The sequence below is a fragment of the Pseudochaenichthys georgianus genome, chromosome 14 (genome assembly GCF_902827115.2).
Source record: "Pseudochaenichthys georgianus chromosome 14, fPseGeo1.2, whole genome shotgun sequence".
NCBI lineage: Eukaryota > Metazoa > Chordata > Actinopteri > Perciformes > Channichthyidae > Pseudochaenichthys > Pseudochaenichthys georgianus.
The window spans coordinates 36,798,913-36,818,527 of NC_047516.1; the positions used below are offsets into that span (position 1 = coordinate 36,798,913).

The 19,615-nt window shown below is 41.8% G+C and overlaps 2 protein-coding genes across 2 annotated transcripts; one reads left to right on the top strand and one right to left on the bottom strand.

Moving 5' to 3' along the window:
- Nucleotides 1–1,675: 1,675 nt before the first annotated feature.
- Nucleotides 1,676–5,072, top strand: LOC117458333 (cytoskeleton-associated protein 2). The gene is made up of 7 exons (XM_034098731.2): nt 1,676–1,810; nt 2,155–2,235; nt 2,320–3,122; nt 3,205–3,523; nt 3,606–3,663; nt 3,763–4,042; nt 4,194–5,072. The coding sequence occupies exons 2-7, from the start codon at nt 2,191–2,193 to the stop codon at nt 4,456–4,458; spliced, it is 1,770 nt and encodes a 589-aa protein (XP_033954622.1). The 5' UTR covers nt 1,676–1,810; nt 2,155–2,190; the 3' UTR covers nt 4,459–5,072.
- Nucleotides 5,073–6,182: 1,110 nt separating this feature from the next.
- On the bottom strand, nt 6,183–16,990 carry stt3a (STT3 oligosaccharyltransferase complex catalytic subunit A). The gene is made up of 18 exons (XM_034098730.1): nt 16,913–16,990; nt 15,500–15,620; nt 15,351–15,411; nt 15,145–15,266; nt 14,813–14,958; nt 14,283–14,373; nt 14,081–14,187; nt 13,831–13,995; nt 12,309–12,489; nt 12,031–12,186; nt 10,790–10,881; nt 9,871–10,026; nt 9,018–9,206; nt 8,790–8,906; nt 8,615–8,717; nt 7,566–7,754; nt 7,136–7,251; nt 6,183–6,536 (listed from the first exon to the last, which is right to left on the bottom strand). The coding sequence occupies exons 2-18, from the start codon at nt 15,585–15,587 to the stop codon at nt 6,498–6,500; spliced, it is 2,118 nt and encodes a 705-aa protein (XP_033954621.1). The 5' UTR covers nt 15,588–15,620; nt 16,913–16,990; the 3' UTR covers nt 6,183–6,497.
- Between the last annotated feature and the right edge of the window lie 2,625 nt (nt 16,991–19,615).

The window sequence follows — 19,615 nt, forward strand, 5'->3', positions numbered from 1 at the left end:
TTTATTTTAAGATCTTTTCATACAATCATACGAGCATAAGTTTCACTTTCCTTTTTTATTTCAATTCCAACTTTGGTCATGAAGAATATGTTTCTCTGTTGTCCACGTTCATAAAGCAAAACAACAGCATCAGAGCACGGAGTCTCTAGATGAGTTTACAGTAGTCCGTGGTTCTTTTTAAACATCCATGTTGTAGTCCGCTGAATAGAAAACTGTAGTTTCCATAGTTTCCCCAGCAGACGCACAAAATGACGTCCGCTGGCGCATCATAAACACGTCGGATAGTGAAAGTGCAGTCGGATTCTCTAAAGTACCGCAGTCTCTTCTCCTAAATCCTTTTGAATTCTCCTATCCACTATCACTTAAATGTAACCCCGTGACGTTTCACTCTGAGGTAAAGGAATAGACCGGTTAGAATTTAGGAGCTGATTTTTGGACAATTCGACTGCAGCCTGCGTAGGGTCGCACTTTTTTCCCATAATCCCCGGCCAGCAGTCTTTCAAAATTTGAGACATGCCATGACATGTTCTTGTTTACACACCACTGTTTATAAATTATGGTTCATACATGCTTTCACATCCACATCCATATTTCAAAAGTATTTATATTTGTGAAGTACAGTTCAATTAGTAACTAATAACACACTCATGTTTTTGATTATCAAAGTTATTATTAATATGATATTACTGTCATCATCATTACCACACAATCATGAGCATTTTTCTAGGAGACTGCAGAAAATAATGATATAATTTAATTGTGGTTATTCCCTATCTTCTATATACCTCATCTCCTTAAAACAGTGAAGGTGCAGCTATTTAAAAAAAAAAGTACATGACTTGTGAATAAATCATAGCAACGTAAACAGTGGTGTAAAGTAATTTAGTAGATTTACTCAAGTACTGTACTTCAGTACAGCAGGCCTACTTGAGTAAATTGTGTACTTTTACTCCACTACATTTATTTAATATTTAGTTACTTTGCAGATTTGTATTAATGATGTGAAATATAATCAATTCTTAAATCAGACTTCACTTTAGTTCCACCTGGAGTAAATTCACAAGCCCTGCCGTATACAAAGTCATTAAAACCAGCTGCACGTTTACCAGCTTTGATAACGATCAATAATTATAAAACATATCACATATATTATTTTGAAATGGACCAATCTGCACAATGACTATTTTACCTTTGGTATTTTAAGTATATTTTGATGCTAATACTTTTGTACTTTCACTTGAATAACATCTTGATAGTAGGTAGGACTTTTACCTGTAACAGTGTATGCATACCGCATCACCGCTGAACGTAAATGTGTAATGTTTACTGAAAATAATTGCTTTTGTTTACATTATTTCTCTAATGATGAACAATACCTACTGGAGGCCATAGCTCTTTGTTTTTCACCAAACTGTTAGGGCATTGGGCGTGTCCCTGAAACTAGCTATCTGCATGGACCGGTATGAGAGGAATTGTATTTGTGTTCAAACCGTTCAAAGTTTCAAACATTCAAACCGTTACCGACGGGTTGGAAACTTGAAGTGGGATGAAACAATGTAGTATTCTTCAATTCTCGTTCTTAGTTTTGAGACATCCTATTGGTTAATCCCCTCGTCTCGCGATACTTGTATGGCCAATTGCATCGCAGCAACACCAAATCAAATCCAATATTTTTAGGCAGCCAGATTGAGCCAGTTGTGCTTGTGCCCGAGCCTGTTTTGAAGTTACACTGTAGGGAATCTTTCGGTGTGCTGTTTTGGATAGGCTTTCTCCTCGTATATTAACAAATACAACAACAAGCCGGAACAGGGTAAGTCAACGGTTCTTTCTAACTGTACTTAAATATAGGTAATGTTATAGACAACGTTATAACGAGCGAACTACCGTTGACATTAACGTCGTGTATTCCAGAAAGTGCAGTGCATAATGTAAACTAACTAACGTTAGTTCAGTTTAGCGAAACGCCCAACTAGTAGCTAATGTTTTCAAATCTAGATAAGCGGTATATATTATTTTCCAAAAACGGATAAGGTAATGTATGCTGTGAAATGTGTCCTAAAGCTTTGACTGTTTAGAGTTTTGAGGGGAAACACGTTAGATGGTGTTACCTTGCTGCTTGTGCAGGTAACGTTAACTGCTTTGTTCGTCCTTCAGAAATCGCCATTGAATTGACCACATCGAGGCTTCACGATGGAAAACGTTGCCGTTTCTACACGAAACCACACCAATAACAAGGTAAGCTGTTTTTGTAATGCTAATGAATATAAATATTACATTAAATCAGCCTACTTAATGTTCCTTTGCTTTTAATTGTATTAGGGAAACAAAGAGAATGCTCAGCCTGCCTATGGATCCAAGTCCTTCATCAGAAACGACAAACCGTCTGTTACTCCCTTCCAACTGACAAGCAACAAAAGAGATGACACCTTGGAAGAACATGGTCCTCATAAAGCCAAGGTGGACACAAAGTCAACATCTGGTGAGGCCCCGCAGAAAGTAAAGCCTCTGCAGAAAACTGGTAAAGCTGCTGCTGATGTCAAACCACGACAAACACACAGCCGGGCCTACCTCAGCCAGCAGGCTGTGAGACACAAGAAAATAGTTGCAGAAGCTCCAAAGCCACCAGCTGCTGTGCCATCATCAAAGTCTGCTCCCGGCATGTACAAAGGCAAAATCGTCCAGTCTAAAATTGGATCCATTTGGAAGTCAACTACCAGCATTAGCGAGCTGGATACTAAACCATCAGCACCCAAAACACAAGGCCAGAGGGTCGGAAATGTCACGAAATGCAGATCCAAATCTGTTGCTGACCTGCCTGGGTATAGCATGCAGAAACCTGTGCCGACCAATTCCAAGTCAGCGTTGGATAGACATGCTCAGGTCTCCAAGCCTGCCCTCTTCAGCCGCCCCCCCGCAGGATTCCGCTCTGCTCGTCCCCCTGCCAGGACCGCCCCAGCAACACTAGCCAGCACCAGCTCCAGAAACACTAAAGTGGCTCCCACAAAGGGGACCAGCACTCAGAACTCAAAGATTTCAGTGACAGACAAGAAGGTCAACAAACCTCCTGTCTCAAGTGCCCTCAGTCAGTACAGATTCAACATGGAGACTGCAGAGGAAAGAAGGTAACATATTTCCCACATACGCATGTTATGCTTGCCTTAGTGCTACTGTGCATGCTCAAATGTTTTTGTGTTCCCTCTGCAGAGCTAAACTTGCCGAGTGGATGGCCTCCAAGGGGAAGACTTTCAAGAGACCAGCCAGGGCGACAGCAGAACTCTCTAAAACCAACGTCTCTGCAAAACCTGCAGCTGATCTCAAACCAAAGTCTCAGCCAGCTGCACACAGCAAACCTGAACCCAGACTGGAACACAAGCCGGACTCTGCTGCCGCGGCTCACTGTGCGGACACACCGGGAGCAGCGCCAACACACGACAGAACTCCACTCGTCATGAACACCACTCTGGACCTGCTGGAGGACTCTGATGCAGGTCTGCCTGGTGACCCACAGGGCAGTGTGGATGATGTAAGAAAACCGGCAGCGTGGTTGTTACTGATAATATGTTTCACTGTCATCAATGTTAACTTCTTTGATTCATGTTTGACAGATCGTCCTGAACCTGTGTGATGCTTTGGATGCCATGGAGACTGCCTCTAAATGCCATGGTAAGCTTACCAACAGTCTGTTAGTGGGATATGGTCCGTTTTAAAAATAGAAATCATTTATCCACTTCCTTAAAAAACATTTGTTATTTCTGTGTTTAGAGCCCTCACTGGTGACAGATGTGTCCTCTGGTTCTGAAATGGAGGACAGCCAACCAGAGGAGGAGCTGAGCAAGGGAACACTTGAGGATGCTGGCAAGCAGCCAAAGGTTGAGCAAGTGAAGCACCAAGTAGAAGAAAGTGATGGCGTGGAGACGGAGGAAGAAGTAGAAAGTGATGATGATGATGATGATGATGATGTACGTGTGACAGAGAATACACCGCAGAGGGAGGGGGCTTCAATGATAAAGTACAGTGTGAAGACCACACCATATCTGCAAAGGTGAGTCTATCAAGTTTCATTTGCAATACTAGCCATCTCTTTTGCCCGATCCTTTCAATCAACTACTTTTTTGTTAACCTTGAGTCCAAGTAATTTGTTTTCCCTTATTACACTTGTGAAACAAATGTATTCTTCAAATCCCAATGTTCAGTGTCAAGAAGACAATCCAAGAGGAGGCCAGCACAAGCAGATCCAAGAAAAAGAACAACATCAAAGATCTGAAGTTCCTGACACCAGTGCGCCGCTCCTGCCGCATCGAGCGCAAATCGTCCCGGCTGCCGGCGATGCTGATGGATCCTGATCCCTGCGTGTCCTCGCTGGCGGAGCTGGTGATGCTGGACGGCGATTCCAACGCCTACATCTACAGGAAGAACCACGCTCTGCTGGAAGACCTGCCAGACCAGCCCAGACTGTGAGGAGCGCTGCTAATGGACACTTTACACTCATATTCTGTATCGATCACTAAAACAAACGTTTTTATGCTATTTTATTGTATTGAGGAAAACATTGTTCTTTTTATTGTATTCTGAATGTATTTACTATCCTCTAACACTTTGCTCATCTTTTTTAAATAAATGTGACAGATTGCCAAACGCAGTGCAATAAAAGAATGCTTTATCTTAAAGTTCAGCTGTATTGTTTACTCTATAAAAGCATCGTCAAAGTCTCGAATGAATCTATCATTCAGTGTCACTGATCAAAGGGACATCTTATTAACGGCCCGTCCACACAGCGGCGTGCGTTGAAGCTTGCCGGCGGGCGTGTCTGAAACTCGACCAACAACCAATCACATGAATCTCCCGCCCCTGACACACAAGCAGCGGTTTGATTGGCTAAAGCTTGTACTGGAATATGATAAGATTGGTAGTGATGGCAAAATGAAGCTTTGAATGAAGCTTCGAACCACTTGGACAATTGTGTCGGAAATAGGTTCATTTCTCGAAGCTTCAGTTACAGCGACCTCTCCTGGCGAAGTGCAAGGCTGCAGTGGGTTTAACGTATCTTTGCCTTGAAAAATATTCGATACACACACACACACCGAATATCATGTTCTATTTGCAATTAAAGATTGATAATTGTGTGTATTGGGTTATTGAGAAGAGACTAGAGAGTGCTGGACCTTTTTTTGGGCTGAGAGGGCCTTTTATCAGTTATTAAAGTATTAAAGTTGAAAAGCAATGATTAAAAGTTTAACTATTCCGGGCTTTGAACCAGCTGGCCGCCGGCTCTACCCACTGGGCTATCTATTCCTTAGACCAGTGAAGTGTTTTTAATTTTATATTACTCATTTTCTTTTTGTTCACAGCTTCTCCACATTTCTAAGTGTTTCACGAGCCATAACGACCTATCTTTCTTCCTGGCTTGCTCTATAATGATCCAATTCAAATGCAATGCCAACAACAACCCACACATTGCGCATTGTTTAGAGCGGTTATAAAGTGTTGAAGCGCTGAAATTTGAAACGGTTTCAACCTGTCACCTGTCAGAATCGAGACAAGGCAGTGCATTGAATCGCGTGAATGGACCGTGAACCAGTGAGTTGATTCATTCAGGAAATGAAGCAGTTGCTGGTTCGGACGTCACATGTCACGTGATTTGAAGCAAGCTTCGAAGCACTGCTTCTATGGAATAGGAAGTCCAGGGTTGAAGCTCCGTTCGAAGCTTCAGTGTCAAACTGCCATCACTAAAGATTGGGTGACGCTTCTGCAGAGGCTTCAAAAGTTGAACATTGCTCAACTTTTGCAGCGAGCCACGCCAGCAAAGCTCCGCTTCCCACAATGCAGTTCGGCGAAAAGTGACGTCACCCCATTCAAAGTGAATGGTGAAGCTTTCAACGCACACCGCTGTGTGGACGGGACGTGACTGTTAATCTCATTTGAGTGCAGTGAGCTTCGAACTACAGTATTTGAGTAATTCAGGAAAGTGAGTTAAAGGACATGCACGTAAATCAGTAATAAAATAATGCTGAGTAGTTTTTAACTAGTAACTTCTATAATGTCATTTATCCTTTCAGCACAGTTGTCGTCAGGTTAACCTGGATTTATAAAGTGTTCTTACTACCGGTAGTTAAAACAGATTTCCAAAATCAATCAGTCTGTACTTTGTGCAGAAGTGTGGGAGAACAAATGAACACCAGCCATCACGTTTAACCCCACTTTAATTGACCACATTGTAAAAACCCATTTCAAGCGTTCTTAAATGAACACTGCTTTCTTTTGAACACTTCATTGCAAAGTACACTTCCTGGACGTTTTGACACCAGATCCCTCTGATCCCAGATGAGACATTTCATTATAACAAAAGAAAAGAAAATCATCCACAAAAAAATCAAAAATCTCTGATGCAGTTTTCTTTCCCCAAACAATAAGTATAAAAAGTATTCGTTCTCTCCGCTCATCTGCAGACCACAGGGGAAGGTGTTCAGTGCTAAAAGGCTTTTCTGCGTCTCAAGGTTTTATGTCCTTGAAAGACCTCGGTTGTCCAGATCTTTGACCTGAAATATGGAACACAAGACTTTGCGTTAGAAAGATCTACTAGTACCTTCATAAAATAAAGAACAAGCATAACTAACATCTCAGTTTAAATGTTCACAATGTAGAGCTCCAACAATTATTTTCCAATAATAGATTATTTGTTGGAATAGATGACATGTAAAACAATTTCTTAAAAAATGCAATTGCTTTCTGAATAAAAAAGGGCCATCACCACAGCTCTTGCTTTGTCTTAATCTGTGTCCAGAGAAATGGCTTTCACTAGGATTTAAGTAGCAAATTCTCACAAAACCATGAACTGTTTGGCATCATTGCTTAAACTTTAAAACAACTTCAGAAAACGTTTTGATTAGTCTTTTGTCTACTGACTGGTCAATTCAATATATTGTGGCAGCTTAAATATATTGAAGTTTATGTTGGTGAAACAAAATACCCTTCTGTTCAGCACTGTCATGTCTGCTCAACACTTACTTCCTTCATTGCCCCAAACACATGTTTCAGTAGATCTGATCTTAGCAAAGCAAAGTCTTTATAGACAGAGCTGATGATGATGATGATGATGATATTTGAATGACAGCATGAGGACACGTTGTTATCGTACCTTGTATATCCTAACCAGCCAGTGCTCTGTTGTGTAGGCCTCCTCCAACACATCCAGCTCAAAGTCTTTGTTCCCGATCTCAGCGTTCCTCACTCTGTCGTAACCAGGGGGGCGCTCTGCAGAGAACAGCAGGAGCATCATCACAATTACAGTACAAATGGCGACATTATCACTTATTGTATCTACTTTTTTCATATATGTATTTCCCGTAAACATTTCTTATTATAACGATTTAAAAAATAGCAGATAGCAATATCGTTTTCACCAACTGTTCTTTTGAATTATAATTAAAACATCATCTTATAAATGAAGGAGCTGCATCATTTATCGTCCTAAACTTAACGGTTATTTAAAAGAAAAAAGCCTACATTCACATTCTGCCCCTGGCAGAGGGTAACATCGGGTCACACATGACAGCAGCAATACTCACTGGCTTCTGTGTAGACCTGTCCGAAGCGGTAGTAGCACATCTTGTACATGAGGCAGTTGAGCAGGACGGGGGAGCCCTCGCGGTCCACCCGGAACTCTCCGGTGGGGGTGTAGTAGTCGTGCTCCTTGATGTGCTTGCCCGTGTCTGTGCTTCCCCCGATACGAACCATCCACAGGAACTTATTGATGTCTGAGGCAAACAGGTGGACACATAACAGAAATGATGGTAAAAAACCTCTTGAATATAAGCTCTTATTTATTTGCCTTCCGTTTCCGTGACAAACTTATTCAGCAAGCAGAAAAAAAACTAGTTCACTTTTAGGAAACTAGCAATGTAAGTACAAGAGCAAAGATATTTCCAGGTAAGGCAGAATCCGGGAGAGGAATACTTTAGCAGAGTCAGTGTTGTGGAAGTTGTTGCTGTGCTAACTGGCAGTATCCTCTGTGTTACACTGACTGAGCGAGTAGCTGAGAGTCATCACGTCTATGAGAGTACAACAATTCACACTTCAAAACAAAAGCACCAGCCTAGGGAGGATAATGTCCTGGCAAGACAAGACAAGACATGAAAGAAAGCCATTACCTCTGGTATCTTTATGGATTAGCTTAAGCTGTTTTGAGTTTCTATTTCCCCTTCTATTCACATATTGTAAATCTCTGTGGATTAAAGTTTCAGCTATATGATTTGTAACATAAAAAGCTAGTGGTTCCAAACTGAGTGGCAGGTGCAGCGGGACTTGTTTGTGCAGAGACCATTTGAGGAAAATCAGTCGTTTCACAGCAAACATTTAGAAGATGCATGCTGCCGTGTAAGATGGCACACAATAAAGCTGCGGTAAGGCATTAACTACAGTCAGTGAATGTTTTAAATAAATTAGATGTAACATTTACAAGCAAAGGATGTGTCGGAGTGTGTTTGAGAGAGTTCTTGAAACTTTTTTCATTGATAAAAAGCAAGGCTTACGACTAAAACAGACTTTTAGAGCCAACTCTGTGAAGCCTCCATCTATAGTCTGTATATGTGCGTGGTTACTGTTATTTGGGACGTACCATCTGAAGAATAGCCCGTCAGTCCTCCAAAGATGACGAGCACATAGCTGACGTCCAGCTCCCTCATGATCTCATAGGCTCGCTCCTCTGTGGAGGCCATGGCCTGCAGAAGAGAACACAGTTACCACAGCAGCTCCTTCTGAAACGTGGTCACCCTGGAGGTTCCTCAGCTCACCTGTCCCACTCTGGAGATGTGTGTGTTGTTCCACGTGTTGTTGTCCACTAGAATGGTTCGATTTGCCATGGCCGTTATCTGGTAACCATAATCCCACCATGACATGACTTTGGCATCCTGGAAACACAAAACAAAACAGCTTGCTGTGTGGGGAGCCTTTCATCCAACAGCCATGATGCTGCTAACTTGTAACGATGCGTCTGTCATTCTGAAAGCGTTTCTCCTGACCTCAGGGGTGTTGTGGCGCAGCCAGTAGTAGGCCTCTCTGAAGTCGTCGAAGATGATCCGGCTGCCGTCGCCTCCACGAGCCGACAGCACGATGGAGGGGGAGGAGTACGCCTCGCTGGTCACCCAGGTGGAGTGGAAGGTGTATGTGATGAGGAAGAAGGCCATGACCAGAATCATCCCACTGGCAACCTGGGAGTATATGCAACAGGAAGTCAGCAGGTGTTGACCTTGTTCTCCATTAGTGTGCTTTTATTCTGAATAAACATTGCTTTCTGAATGCGATTACGTTTGACCAGTCAGAGAACACATCTGCATCAAGATAGTTCCATTGCATTAAAGAGCCTAAAACACACGACTCGACTCCGGGCAAAGACCAGGATTACTCAAGAAAATACTCCTTGAATGCCGTGTGTGAGGCGTCCTGCCTTGGCCAGGATGCCTTAAAAGAGATCTATGCACTCAATGAGACTCTTCTATGGAATAAGGCCATTCGGAATAGTTTAAAGCTTCACTTATAACATTCATATAACGCAACATTGGAATTCAGAAACCTGGTGTTTCTGCAGATGCAAGTAGAGACTAAGCTTTGAAAGAATAATAAGAATAAAGACATTTCGCTAGCTACAGTATTTTCCTCGCTGGGAACTGAAATGACAATAAGAAAAGGGAACCATTTTATATTTGTGGAATCCACAACCCCATTTAAATACTTAAAACCTGGCAGGAGTTTCTTTCTGCCTGAACAGTGACATCTCAACACTGTTTTCATTATTCTTGTTTTAATGTCATGCCTCTCACTGGCACTGGACACGATGAGTTTGAATCTGAAGACGTGAGGACTCGGGCCTCCTACCTCGTTTTTGATGGGGTAGGTGGGGTCCTGCTGCTTCTTGTTCTTCTTGTCTGGCCGGCTGACATCCAGATTCTTCATGTAAGTGGTGAGCACCTGGGACACACCGATGCCGGACAGGATGCACATGACTGGAGCCAGAACCAACATCAGACGCACCTGAGGGGAGACAATCCAGCAGGACATTAACCCACGTAGAGTGGTGCAGGAATGAGTCCTACATCCGGAAATAAGTACATTTTTTAGCACTTAAAAACGGACTCAAAGTCGTGTCTCAAATGTTATTTTGATTGAGTTTTAGGTTAGGTGCCTGAAATAAGGTCTGTCGTTCACACAAGCTTATGAGATTCACGTTTTGTTTTATGAAATACGTCAATTAATTCCCCACTGGTGAATGTTTGTAGCTTTTATGCGTCCCAAATTAGACTACTAAACGTCATTAGCAACCTTTAGCTTAGCAGTGATGACAACAGCTCATGTGACCGCCATGTAGCTAGTTTATTTACTATTTGTCGATTGCATTTATGCTTCAATGATCACATCAGTGGCGTTTGGTATATGTGGAGATGATCCCGCTGGACAATACATGCGAGCAACATAAACATCCGTTTGCAACAGATCTTCATTTCCGCAATATTTTAAAATCCAATTAAAAACCCCATTGTTTTAGTTGAGGAAGCAATTGCGTTGCTAACTACCGACGTCGGGAATGCAAAGGTACATCATCGATGCACTACTAAAGTATAGAGATAAAAACAACATCAAAAACCTTTACTGAATACATGCATTTCCATTCAGCTACGTTTGATCAAGCAACGATGCCATCTTCTGGTGACACTGTAGATCTCACAAACCTAAGTAAACAGATCGACGGCTCTCTGCAGAGTTGTCTGAGAAGTACATGTGACCATTAAAGACGTACCATGACAGCTGAGAAGTACATGCTGGTGACTCCATACATGATGATGAAGATCCTGTCGTCTGACAGGTTGTTGAAACAGTAGTAAAGACCAACTGTAAGGAAAGGCAAGGGAGCAGTCAGTGAGAACCCTGAAAGAATACACGTATCTGTGTGCTTCCTGTGCATGAAGCATGTACATCATACAGTACTAGATTTGTGTTAATCTGCGTGTGAATTTACAAATATCTGGGCTTTTGGTTGGACAGTAATCTGAACTTTAAACACCTTGAAGTTCTAACTAAGAAATTGAAATTCACTCTTGGCTTCCTTTACAGACTTAAACGTTGTTTTTCTACTTCTTCCAGTAAAAGGTTGGTCTCTGGCTTATTCCTGTCCCAGCTTGACTACGGTGATACAATCTATAGATTTGCCTGTCCCACTGTTTTGGCCAAACTTGACCCACTCTACCATGCTGCACTGCGATATATATCAAATGCACCCTATAGGACTCATCATTGCACACTGTACAGCCTAACTGGATAGTCCTCACTTAGTATGCGTAGGATGTAGGGATGCCAGCGATTATTCGATTATTCGAATATTCGTTACAGTCTCCATAATCGAATATTATTTTTTAAAAATCGATTTTATTTCTATATTTTTTTTTTATTATTTAAATTTTTTTTATTATTATTTATGTTTTTTTTTTTTTTTCTGGCTTAGTTTCAACCAAAATATATATATAAATATATATATGCTAATAATAGTAATAGTATTGCTGCCGGCAACCCTAGTAGGATGCAGCATTGGTTTTTATTAATGTATAAAGCCATTTTAGGTAAGCTTCCACTGTACATATGTGCCAGATTTGCTCCAGTTTGTGACTCTCACAACCTCAGACCCAGTGCCTGGATACGGGTCCAGGTATCTGCTGTGCGGACTGAGGCTGGAAAAAGGAGTCTTTTTTACTATGGTCCTTGGTCTTGGAATGACCTTCAATCAAGCCTCAAACTGACAGCACTTTTCCCTATAGCCTGTTTTAAATTGAAGTTGTCTGAGGTCCTTACCACCAGCTGCTCTTGCAGTAATAAGTAGTACCTTTCTTACTGTCCCAAATGTGCACAATGTAGTGACTGCTTTTCGTCTTTTTGAAGAACGTAAGAACGTGCAACGTTGCTGCCTTCTTGGCCAGGTCAGCATTGTAAATGAGATTTTATCTCAATGCTTTTTATCTGGTTAAATAAAATAAATAAAATACTTGCCTGGGAACATAAAGACCAGCAGCTGGAGGTCAAAGTAGTACGAGGACCAGGTGGTGGGCTGATGCTCAGAGACAGAGGCGATGATGGGAATGTTGTTCTTGGCATAGGAGGGATCCAGCAGGGAGTAGAAACGACCCGTCCATGGAGAGATCTTACCTGAAGGAAGATACTTTTGGTCAGTCGTGATCCAAACAAAAACTACATTGGTTTCTCACAAGAGGAAAGGAGAAGGTGAAGGGAGTATTAATCTAATAGGTTCTGCTGGTGAGCCCTCTTACCGGTCAGCATGAGAACGGTCCCCACAGACAGCATGAGGAAGCCCACCAGGGAGATGACGCTCTTGAACAGCACCTCAAACTGCTGGGCATTCAGTTTGCTGCGCAGGTAGTCCACAAAGGCGTGGATCTGGCACAAGCCAAACACACCGAAGGCTGCCATGTGCTCTGAAGACTGCACCGGCTGGATAATGACACAGACAGGAAGTCAGACTGTGGACACAGAACCTTTTTCCCCAACACATGACATTGTATTTTAAGGGTTGATCAGAGTAACTCAAGAAACATGAGACAGTACTGGTGTTGTTACTAAAATGAATACTTTGACTGATGCTGTACCTGCCTACACTTCTCAATGAGGATGTGGAAATAAGCCATAAAACAACAGAAGTGTATCGTTGTACCCTATTGTGTTCATACCTTTAATATCCCAACAGAGGAACTCTAAAGGCCACATTTTCCCCACCTTCACATGTCACAATGCTGCTTAAATAAGTTTAAATTCTTGAAGAGAATACGAGTACTAGCAGTATTGTCAGTTATTTTGTGGAATCAAGTTCCCTCTGGTAAGTAGTGATCCAGTGTTTAAGTCTAGGCTAGCTTTCAATGTGAAAAGATATCTGTTATTGTGTGGCTCTGTTGGAGGAGCCTGTGACCTAAGACTGTCATCGACTTAACTACACTGTGGCCATGTACGAATGACAATAAAGCTTTGAATCCTTGACTCTTGAAAAAGAGAGAAGCTGTAATGTGCCGCCGCTGCTGCTGCTGCTTTTGACAGGACTGGGGCAAATAAGAGTTGGTGATGTGTTAATACTGTTTTACCTTCATAAGTATAGACACAACTCAAAATTGCGGTACTTTAGTTCTATATCCCGGCAAGTCTGCTTTATCAACAAAATGCTCGGTATAACAGCCGTTTGTCCAATGTGCTAAGTTCCTATGCCACTCAGTCTGAAAGGGTGTCTTACTTCTAACTCGTGTTCTATAAGATTTCAAAATCTTAAACAAAGGTGGATCAAAAATAAAACTCCAATAACTACTTGATGATTCAAAAACAGGCTGTGTGCTACAACACTGCATTTAATAACTAAATGGCAGGACTCCATGGTAACGCGGCTAAAAACTTGTTTTGATCCACAGTTGCAGACTTCTAGCGTCCTACTGGCAAACCATAGTTAGACTCTTTTGGACAAGCACACTCAAATCTGAGTTACTGTACCATCAACCGTCTTAACATAACATTAGCATAGCCCAATACTATCAATATATACAAAACGTTGGTATTAATTAAAAGGAAGTTCAAAGAATGTTATCTGTCTTGCCAACATAAACATTTCTTAGACATGGTTTTGTTACAATTATTACTGTTGTCGTGCACTTGTATATGCACGTGTCTGAAGAAGAAACAAAAATGCTATGCAGCAGTCATTATAATATAGGGTATAGTGCCACTTTTTAGACAAGGAGTAATGTGATACTTTTCTAGTTTCGGCATACTGTGCAGCGCTTCATCTTCACTCACCTGGAAACCGACAAAAGAGATCTGCATGGAGAGGATGGTGCCGAGGCAGTACACTGTGCAGTAAGCCACGTAGATTCGGTGAGAGAATCGGCCCGTGATCATCAGAACCAGGACATGGAGGGGGATCAGGTTGATGAGGAACACGTAGCCACCCCAAGAGGAGACCTATATATGTACACAAATGCCTTATCAGGACCTCTATGAACTCAGAAATATACAATATGTATCATGCACTTTGGTCTATCCTCACCATGTAGAAGTAGGCCAGCGCGCACACGGACGACCAGTACACTGAGCCCGTCTTCACAGCCTTGATCCACATGTAATAGGTCAACAGCATGCAGAAGATGGCAATCCCTGAGTAGGAAGGACAGCACCGAGGGATTTCATTAACAATCTTTTAGGGAGGTTTTATTCAAATACAGTGTTTTGCATATCAAGTGCATGCATACCTTCGTTATCATAGGAGCCAGCTACAGATCGAGAGATGTAACCGGGCACCACGGCAATCATGGCAGCAGCCAGGAGCCCCGCACCGGCGTCCTGCAGGGGAGGAGGGCTTTAGTGGGAACATCGTGTACACCATCATAACTATAAAAGCATCATTAACCTATACTCATCATAGCTGGTTTTTATTTATATAAACTTCTTTGTAATCATGTTAAGAAGAGTACTAGTAAATAAAGTGTAAAGCAACACTCTGTTCTAATCCGGGAAATATGTTTAACAATTTATTTTGCGACATTAAAAAATGACCCTGATAAAGTCATGGTTATATTTAAATGTCGGCTTAAGACACAAACTAATCAAAAGAAGGCCTGTGTTACCATCTGGCGGTGCGGATCTTTTAAAAGATGTGCGTTTATCTTCTACCTGGATTTTGACTGCTTTATTTTTAATTCAAAGCTAATTCACCGGAGTTCCCCTTAATAGAAAGAACAGCACTTAGAGTTTATATTCTTAACTAACATGTGTTTTCTACCTTTAACTCCTTGGTGAAGTGGTAGGTGACGACGACGGTGAAGGAGGAGAACAAGGGAGCCAGGAAGACACAGACATTACGGATGTCAATGGTGATGTGGAAAAAATGTAGGACATGGTAAAGGACGGCAGAGGTGATCATAAGTCCTGGAGAGAGGAGACAAGGTGTTCCAGGTTAGCTTAGCATTAGTGCTAATCAAAGGCACACTGATTAACCTCCGTTCTTTAACTGAAACAACACTTTAACGGCTTTTGATATCAAACCACCCAGAGTAAAGATTATAAGCAAACATTCATCTACTTTGCTCTCTTATATATTCTTCTGATTCCTACCTGGATAAATGGTGCCACCAATGATCCTCCCTAGAGGATACCATGCCCGGTCGTCAAACCAGTTGTGAAACTTATAAAACCCTTCTTCTGTCAGGAAGCGGGTGGTGCGGTAGTTAAAGTACCTGCAGGTGAGATAAAGGCAGAGTTAAGGACACGTTAAACACACTTTGTTCTTCACAATGCTTGGAAATAAGCACCACACTTACGGATCGAACTCATGGATGACACTCTCAAACCTCAAGACGGAAAAGAGTCTGGTGGAGAATGCTGAAGAGAAGGGAAAGCACATTGATTAATGTGTTCAGTTTGTTTTGAGGGAGAGCATGGCATGGTGTAAGGGAAGTAGAGAACGTACAGAGGATGCCAGCCATAGACAGGATGAGCAGCTTCAGCAGCGTGTCCTGCTTCTCATAGGACAAACGGAGGAAGCCCAGCTTGGTCATTTTGGCGAGTTTAGGAACAGCTCACCATACAACCTAACGGGAGGAAGACAGACACTGTAAGACTGAGGTACACGTTCTTCTGATTCAGGTCCACTGTCTCAAGGAAGAACATCGTACTGCCAACAGCTAGAACTCCGTACAACAATTTACCTCTGGCTAGCAGAGAACTCCCAGCATCATAGTTGATTACGTTTTTACACCGACTTTTTATTTCCTTTGCATAAACCTAATTAATTGATTTGTATATAGTGTTCTCACACTGTACTTCATTTACATTTCATTTAACTTCAATCACTTTGAAGACATATCATATATAATGTTCCGTTTACAATTTGTAGTAGGTTGGTCTATTTTGTATACTAACCTATTTTGTATATTTGTAGTGTGCCATAGAGATACACTAAAGACACATATTTCACTGTTGATATGTGTATACATTTACTGTTTTTGTGCACGTTCTATTTCTACTGTTAATATGTTTATATTGACCGTTTATGCACTTTACATATTTACATATGAATCCCTCTTTTACATGCTGCTGTGACAATTTCCCAAATTGGGAGCAATGTAAAAAATCTAACCATCTATTGATACGATGTAAGGAAAAAAACATTGCCTAATATACATTTCTATTTCAGAAATAGATCCTGCAAATAACTTATTTGTAATGTCAGGTTTTAAATAAGCCAGATCATCATATACAGTAATCAAAGTCTTGAAACTGTAAAGAGTGAACTTCCATGTCCAGACCAACCAGATAAGGCCACGTTCTCAGATGTGGCATCAGGAACCAGGAAGCACTCACTCTGGAAAACCTCTGCAGGGATTTATGCCTGTATTCTGCACATTTTGTAGGTTTTTTCAAAGCAAAAACACAAACCAGCAAGCTAAAAAGAGCTCTTATTAATGCTAATTAGAGCTAGCCCTAAAAGTACTGAGACTCAACCGGCACTCCTAACATCACAGAGCAAGGAAATCAACATTAGCTAGTGTTTGTGCACTACGTTACCTATTAACACGCACAATATGTACATTTAGAAACAATGCAAGCATCTTTATAGCATGGACTGCATCTTACAGCAAGTCAGCATCAGGCCGGCTAGTGCTGATGCTGCTTCCATTTCAGCCAGTTAAAAGTGTGGCTAGCGAGGCTAACCTGCTAGCGTCTGTATAATGAACACCTCTGCCCCGCGCCTCCTGACAGACTTATTTTGAAAATATCAGCGACACCTTCACAAATGACAGCAGGACAACAGTTTACAATACACATTTAGTTTTCCTGTTAAAGCTCCCAAATGTAATATGTAATCTTCAGTAAGACTCACCCGCTCCGTTCCTGTTTCTCATACACTATTCACACACAACCTTAATCGAGAAATAATCCCGCCCCAACCACGCGTTGCTGCGCGTTTATTGGTCGAGCATCGGTCCACAGAAACCACACATAATTCTGATTGGATATTTGACTGTCATTCAAATTTGGTTTCCTACCTTGCCGCTGTAGTGCAGTGACGTGTCCTTAGTTAGGAGGCAACGTGTCGCCCCCTATTGGTTAAAAGACGAACAGGAGTCAGGACAATATAATTTCAGTGGTGCAACAAAACTCATTACAGTAAATTGACAACCATTATGACAATATATAATTAAACATTAGTTAAAAAGCACAACATAAATGATCTGGATGTCTATTTTCAGTCGTGATCAGATATCTTTACTCAGTAACAATGCAGTGCCAGCTTTATCTTAACCATTAAATGCATAAATGGGTAAAAAATTACCCAGTGAGGTGGTTTTCTTGAATTATATATTCCACATTCCAGCTATTCCTCAAAAAAACATGTTTTTGATATCATGCTATTCAAATGTTTAACTTACATTTTAAGAAATTTAAGTTTTTGTATTACTACCCCAAAGCTTCCATAAGTGGGTCAAACATGACCCATTATGCATTTTTTATGGAATCCTATGGAACTTTATCAACTGTGGCTGTCAGGAATAAATTCACTGTAGACCACACAGACTACATCAGAAGTGACACCTCTCAGGAAGATTATTTTAGACAGCAAGATCTGATATCTGTCAGTATTATAATAATAATAATAATAATAAAACATTATATTTACATAGGGCTTTTCAAGGACTCAAAGTCGCTTTAAAATATAAGGGAGGGTTAGGGTGGGGGAAGTAAGACTAACAAACATGATCAATGGGCATGGATTGATGGGGGGGCTATGAGGGGGGCTATGAGTAGACAGAGGAGAAGAGATGAGTTTTGAGAAGGGACTGGAATAGTGGAGATATTGGGGGAGGGAATTCCAGTGCCTGGGAGCAGCCACAGAAAAGACTCTGTCCCCGAAGCTGCGTAGTTTGGACTCGGGGGACCGGCTGAGGTGGTTCTGAGGGACCGAGGGGAGGATGTAGATGATGAAGAGGATGGGGCCGAGTTCTGATCCCTGGGGAACGCCTTGGGTGACTGAGGGTGTGGCAGTTTGTGGAGGGAGATGAAGTGGGATCGGTCTTATCGGTCCAATTGGTCTAAGTCTTTACCTAAGAAAATATTTGATGTCATCAAATTGATATATTTTAACAACATACTTGCACATTCATGTGTTTGCGTGTCATTTATGACTCTTGTCTGCAGAGTATGTTATTATGATGTAGCCTACTTTATAGTTAGCTAACACAAGCCAGCTATCTAACGAGGGGTTATGTATTGTAACCCTAGTCATATAAGCACAGGCGGAGCCCTCTACTGGACTATATGGGTACTACCTCTCAACATACTTGCCAACCCTCCCGATTTTCGCGGGAGCCTCCCGATTTCACTGCCCTCTCCCGGTTTCCTCCCAGGGTCATATTTCTCCCGCATTTCTCCCGATTTCTGACAAAATCAGATTTACTCAGGACTGTTTCCACTCAGACTTTAATACAGCTACACCATTGTTTGGTTTCCATGGTAGCGCGTCTCTTTAGTAGCGTGCGCAACTGAAAGTCTGAGAGGGTGAGGCAGATAGTCACATTTACAACTCTACCCTCTGCTCACTCCTTTCCTGTCCAGGTCCAGCCCACACATATGCTCCATCAAGGCTACCACCTTGATGGAGCCCCCCCCGCGGTGGTTTTGAACTGAGGTCTCAAGGTTGGCAAGTATGCCTCTCAACCATACTATGCAAGCATTCACCTACTGAGATATCTATAAACGTAGCCGGCCCCCGGGGCGGGCCTACCTGAATGCGCGCGCAAGCTCACCGTATAAAAGGCGGCCTCGCCTCCTGACTGTCATCCTGATTCATACTCATGTACAGTAGGTGGCGGTATGCACCTTTTAAGTTGTTTGCAATCCGCCAAAAGCAAGAGAAGAAGAAGAAGAAGACTGTCATCCTACACCAGGGATCACCAACTACATTTGTCCAAGGGCCAAAATGTATCCAATAGACACAATCGCGGGCCAGTGATTTTTATATAGTCCACAATGCTAGTGGAGCACACTCAGGTACTGCAGACCTTTAATTTATTATCTGAAACGATGTAATAACTTTTAAAACTTGTTCCAGTCACTTGCCCCATGCATTCAGCAGCAGCAGGCCATTCACTTTGATTTGATCGTTATGAAATGTCATCATTTCGACAATAAAGAAATGCTACATAAACGTTATCTTGCACATTTTATCCAACCATCTCCGTTTCTAACTTTCAATATATTTTAAAAGAGATCTCTCTCTCACTGCGTGCGGGGGCGGGGCCTCACAGACACGCTGCATCTCTCTCTCGCTCACAGACATGCTGCAGCGCCGTGCAGTGTGCACACAGTTCTGCCGGTAATGAATATTACATTTTGTGAGGAAACTTTTCCACCAATAACTCCAATAAGTATTCCAAAATGTATTCACTTCAGGTTTATGAAAGTAACTGTAATCAGATTACTCGTTTTTTAAATGTAACGCCAGCTGAATACAGTTAGCCTACTTGATTTTTATATTCTGCGTAACGCCGTTACATGTATTCCGTTACAACCAGTCTAGGTTACA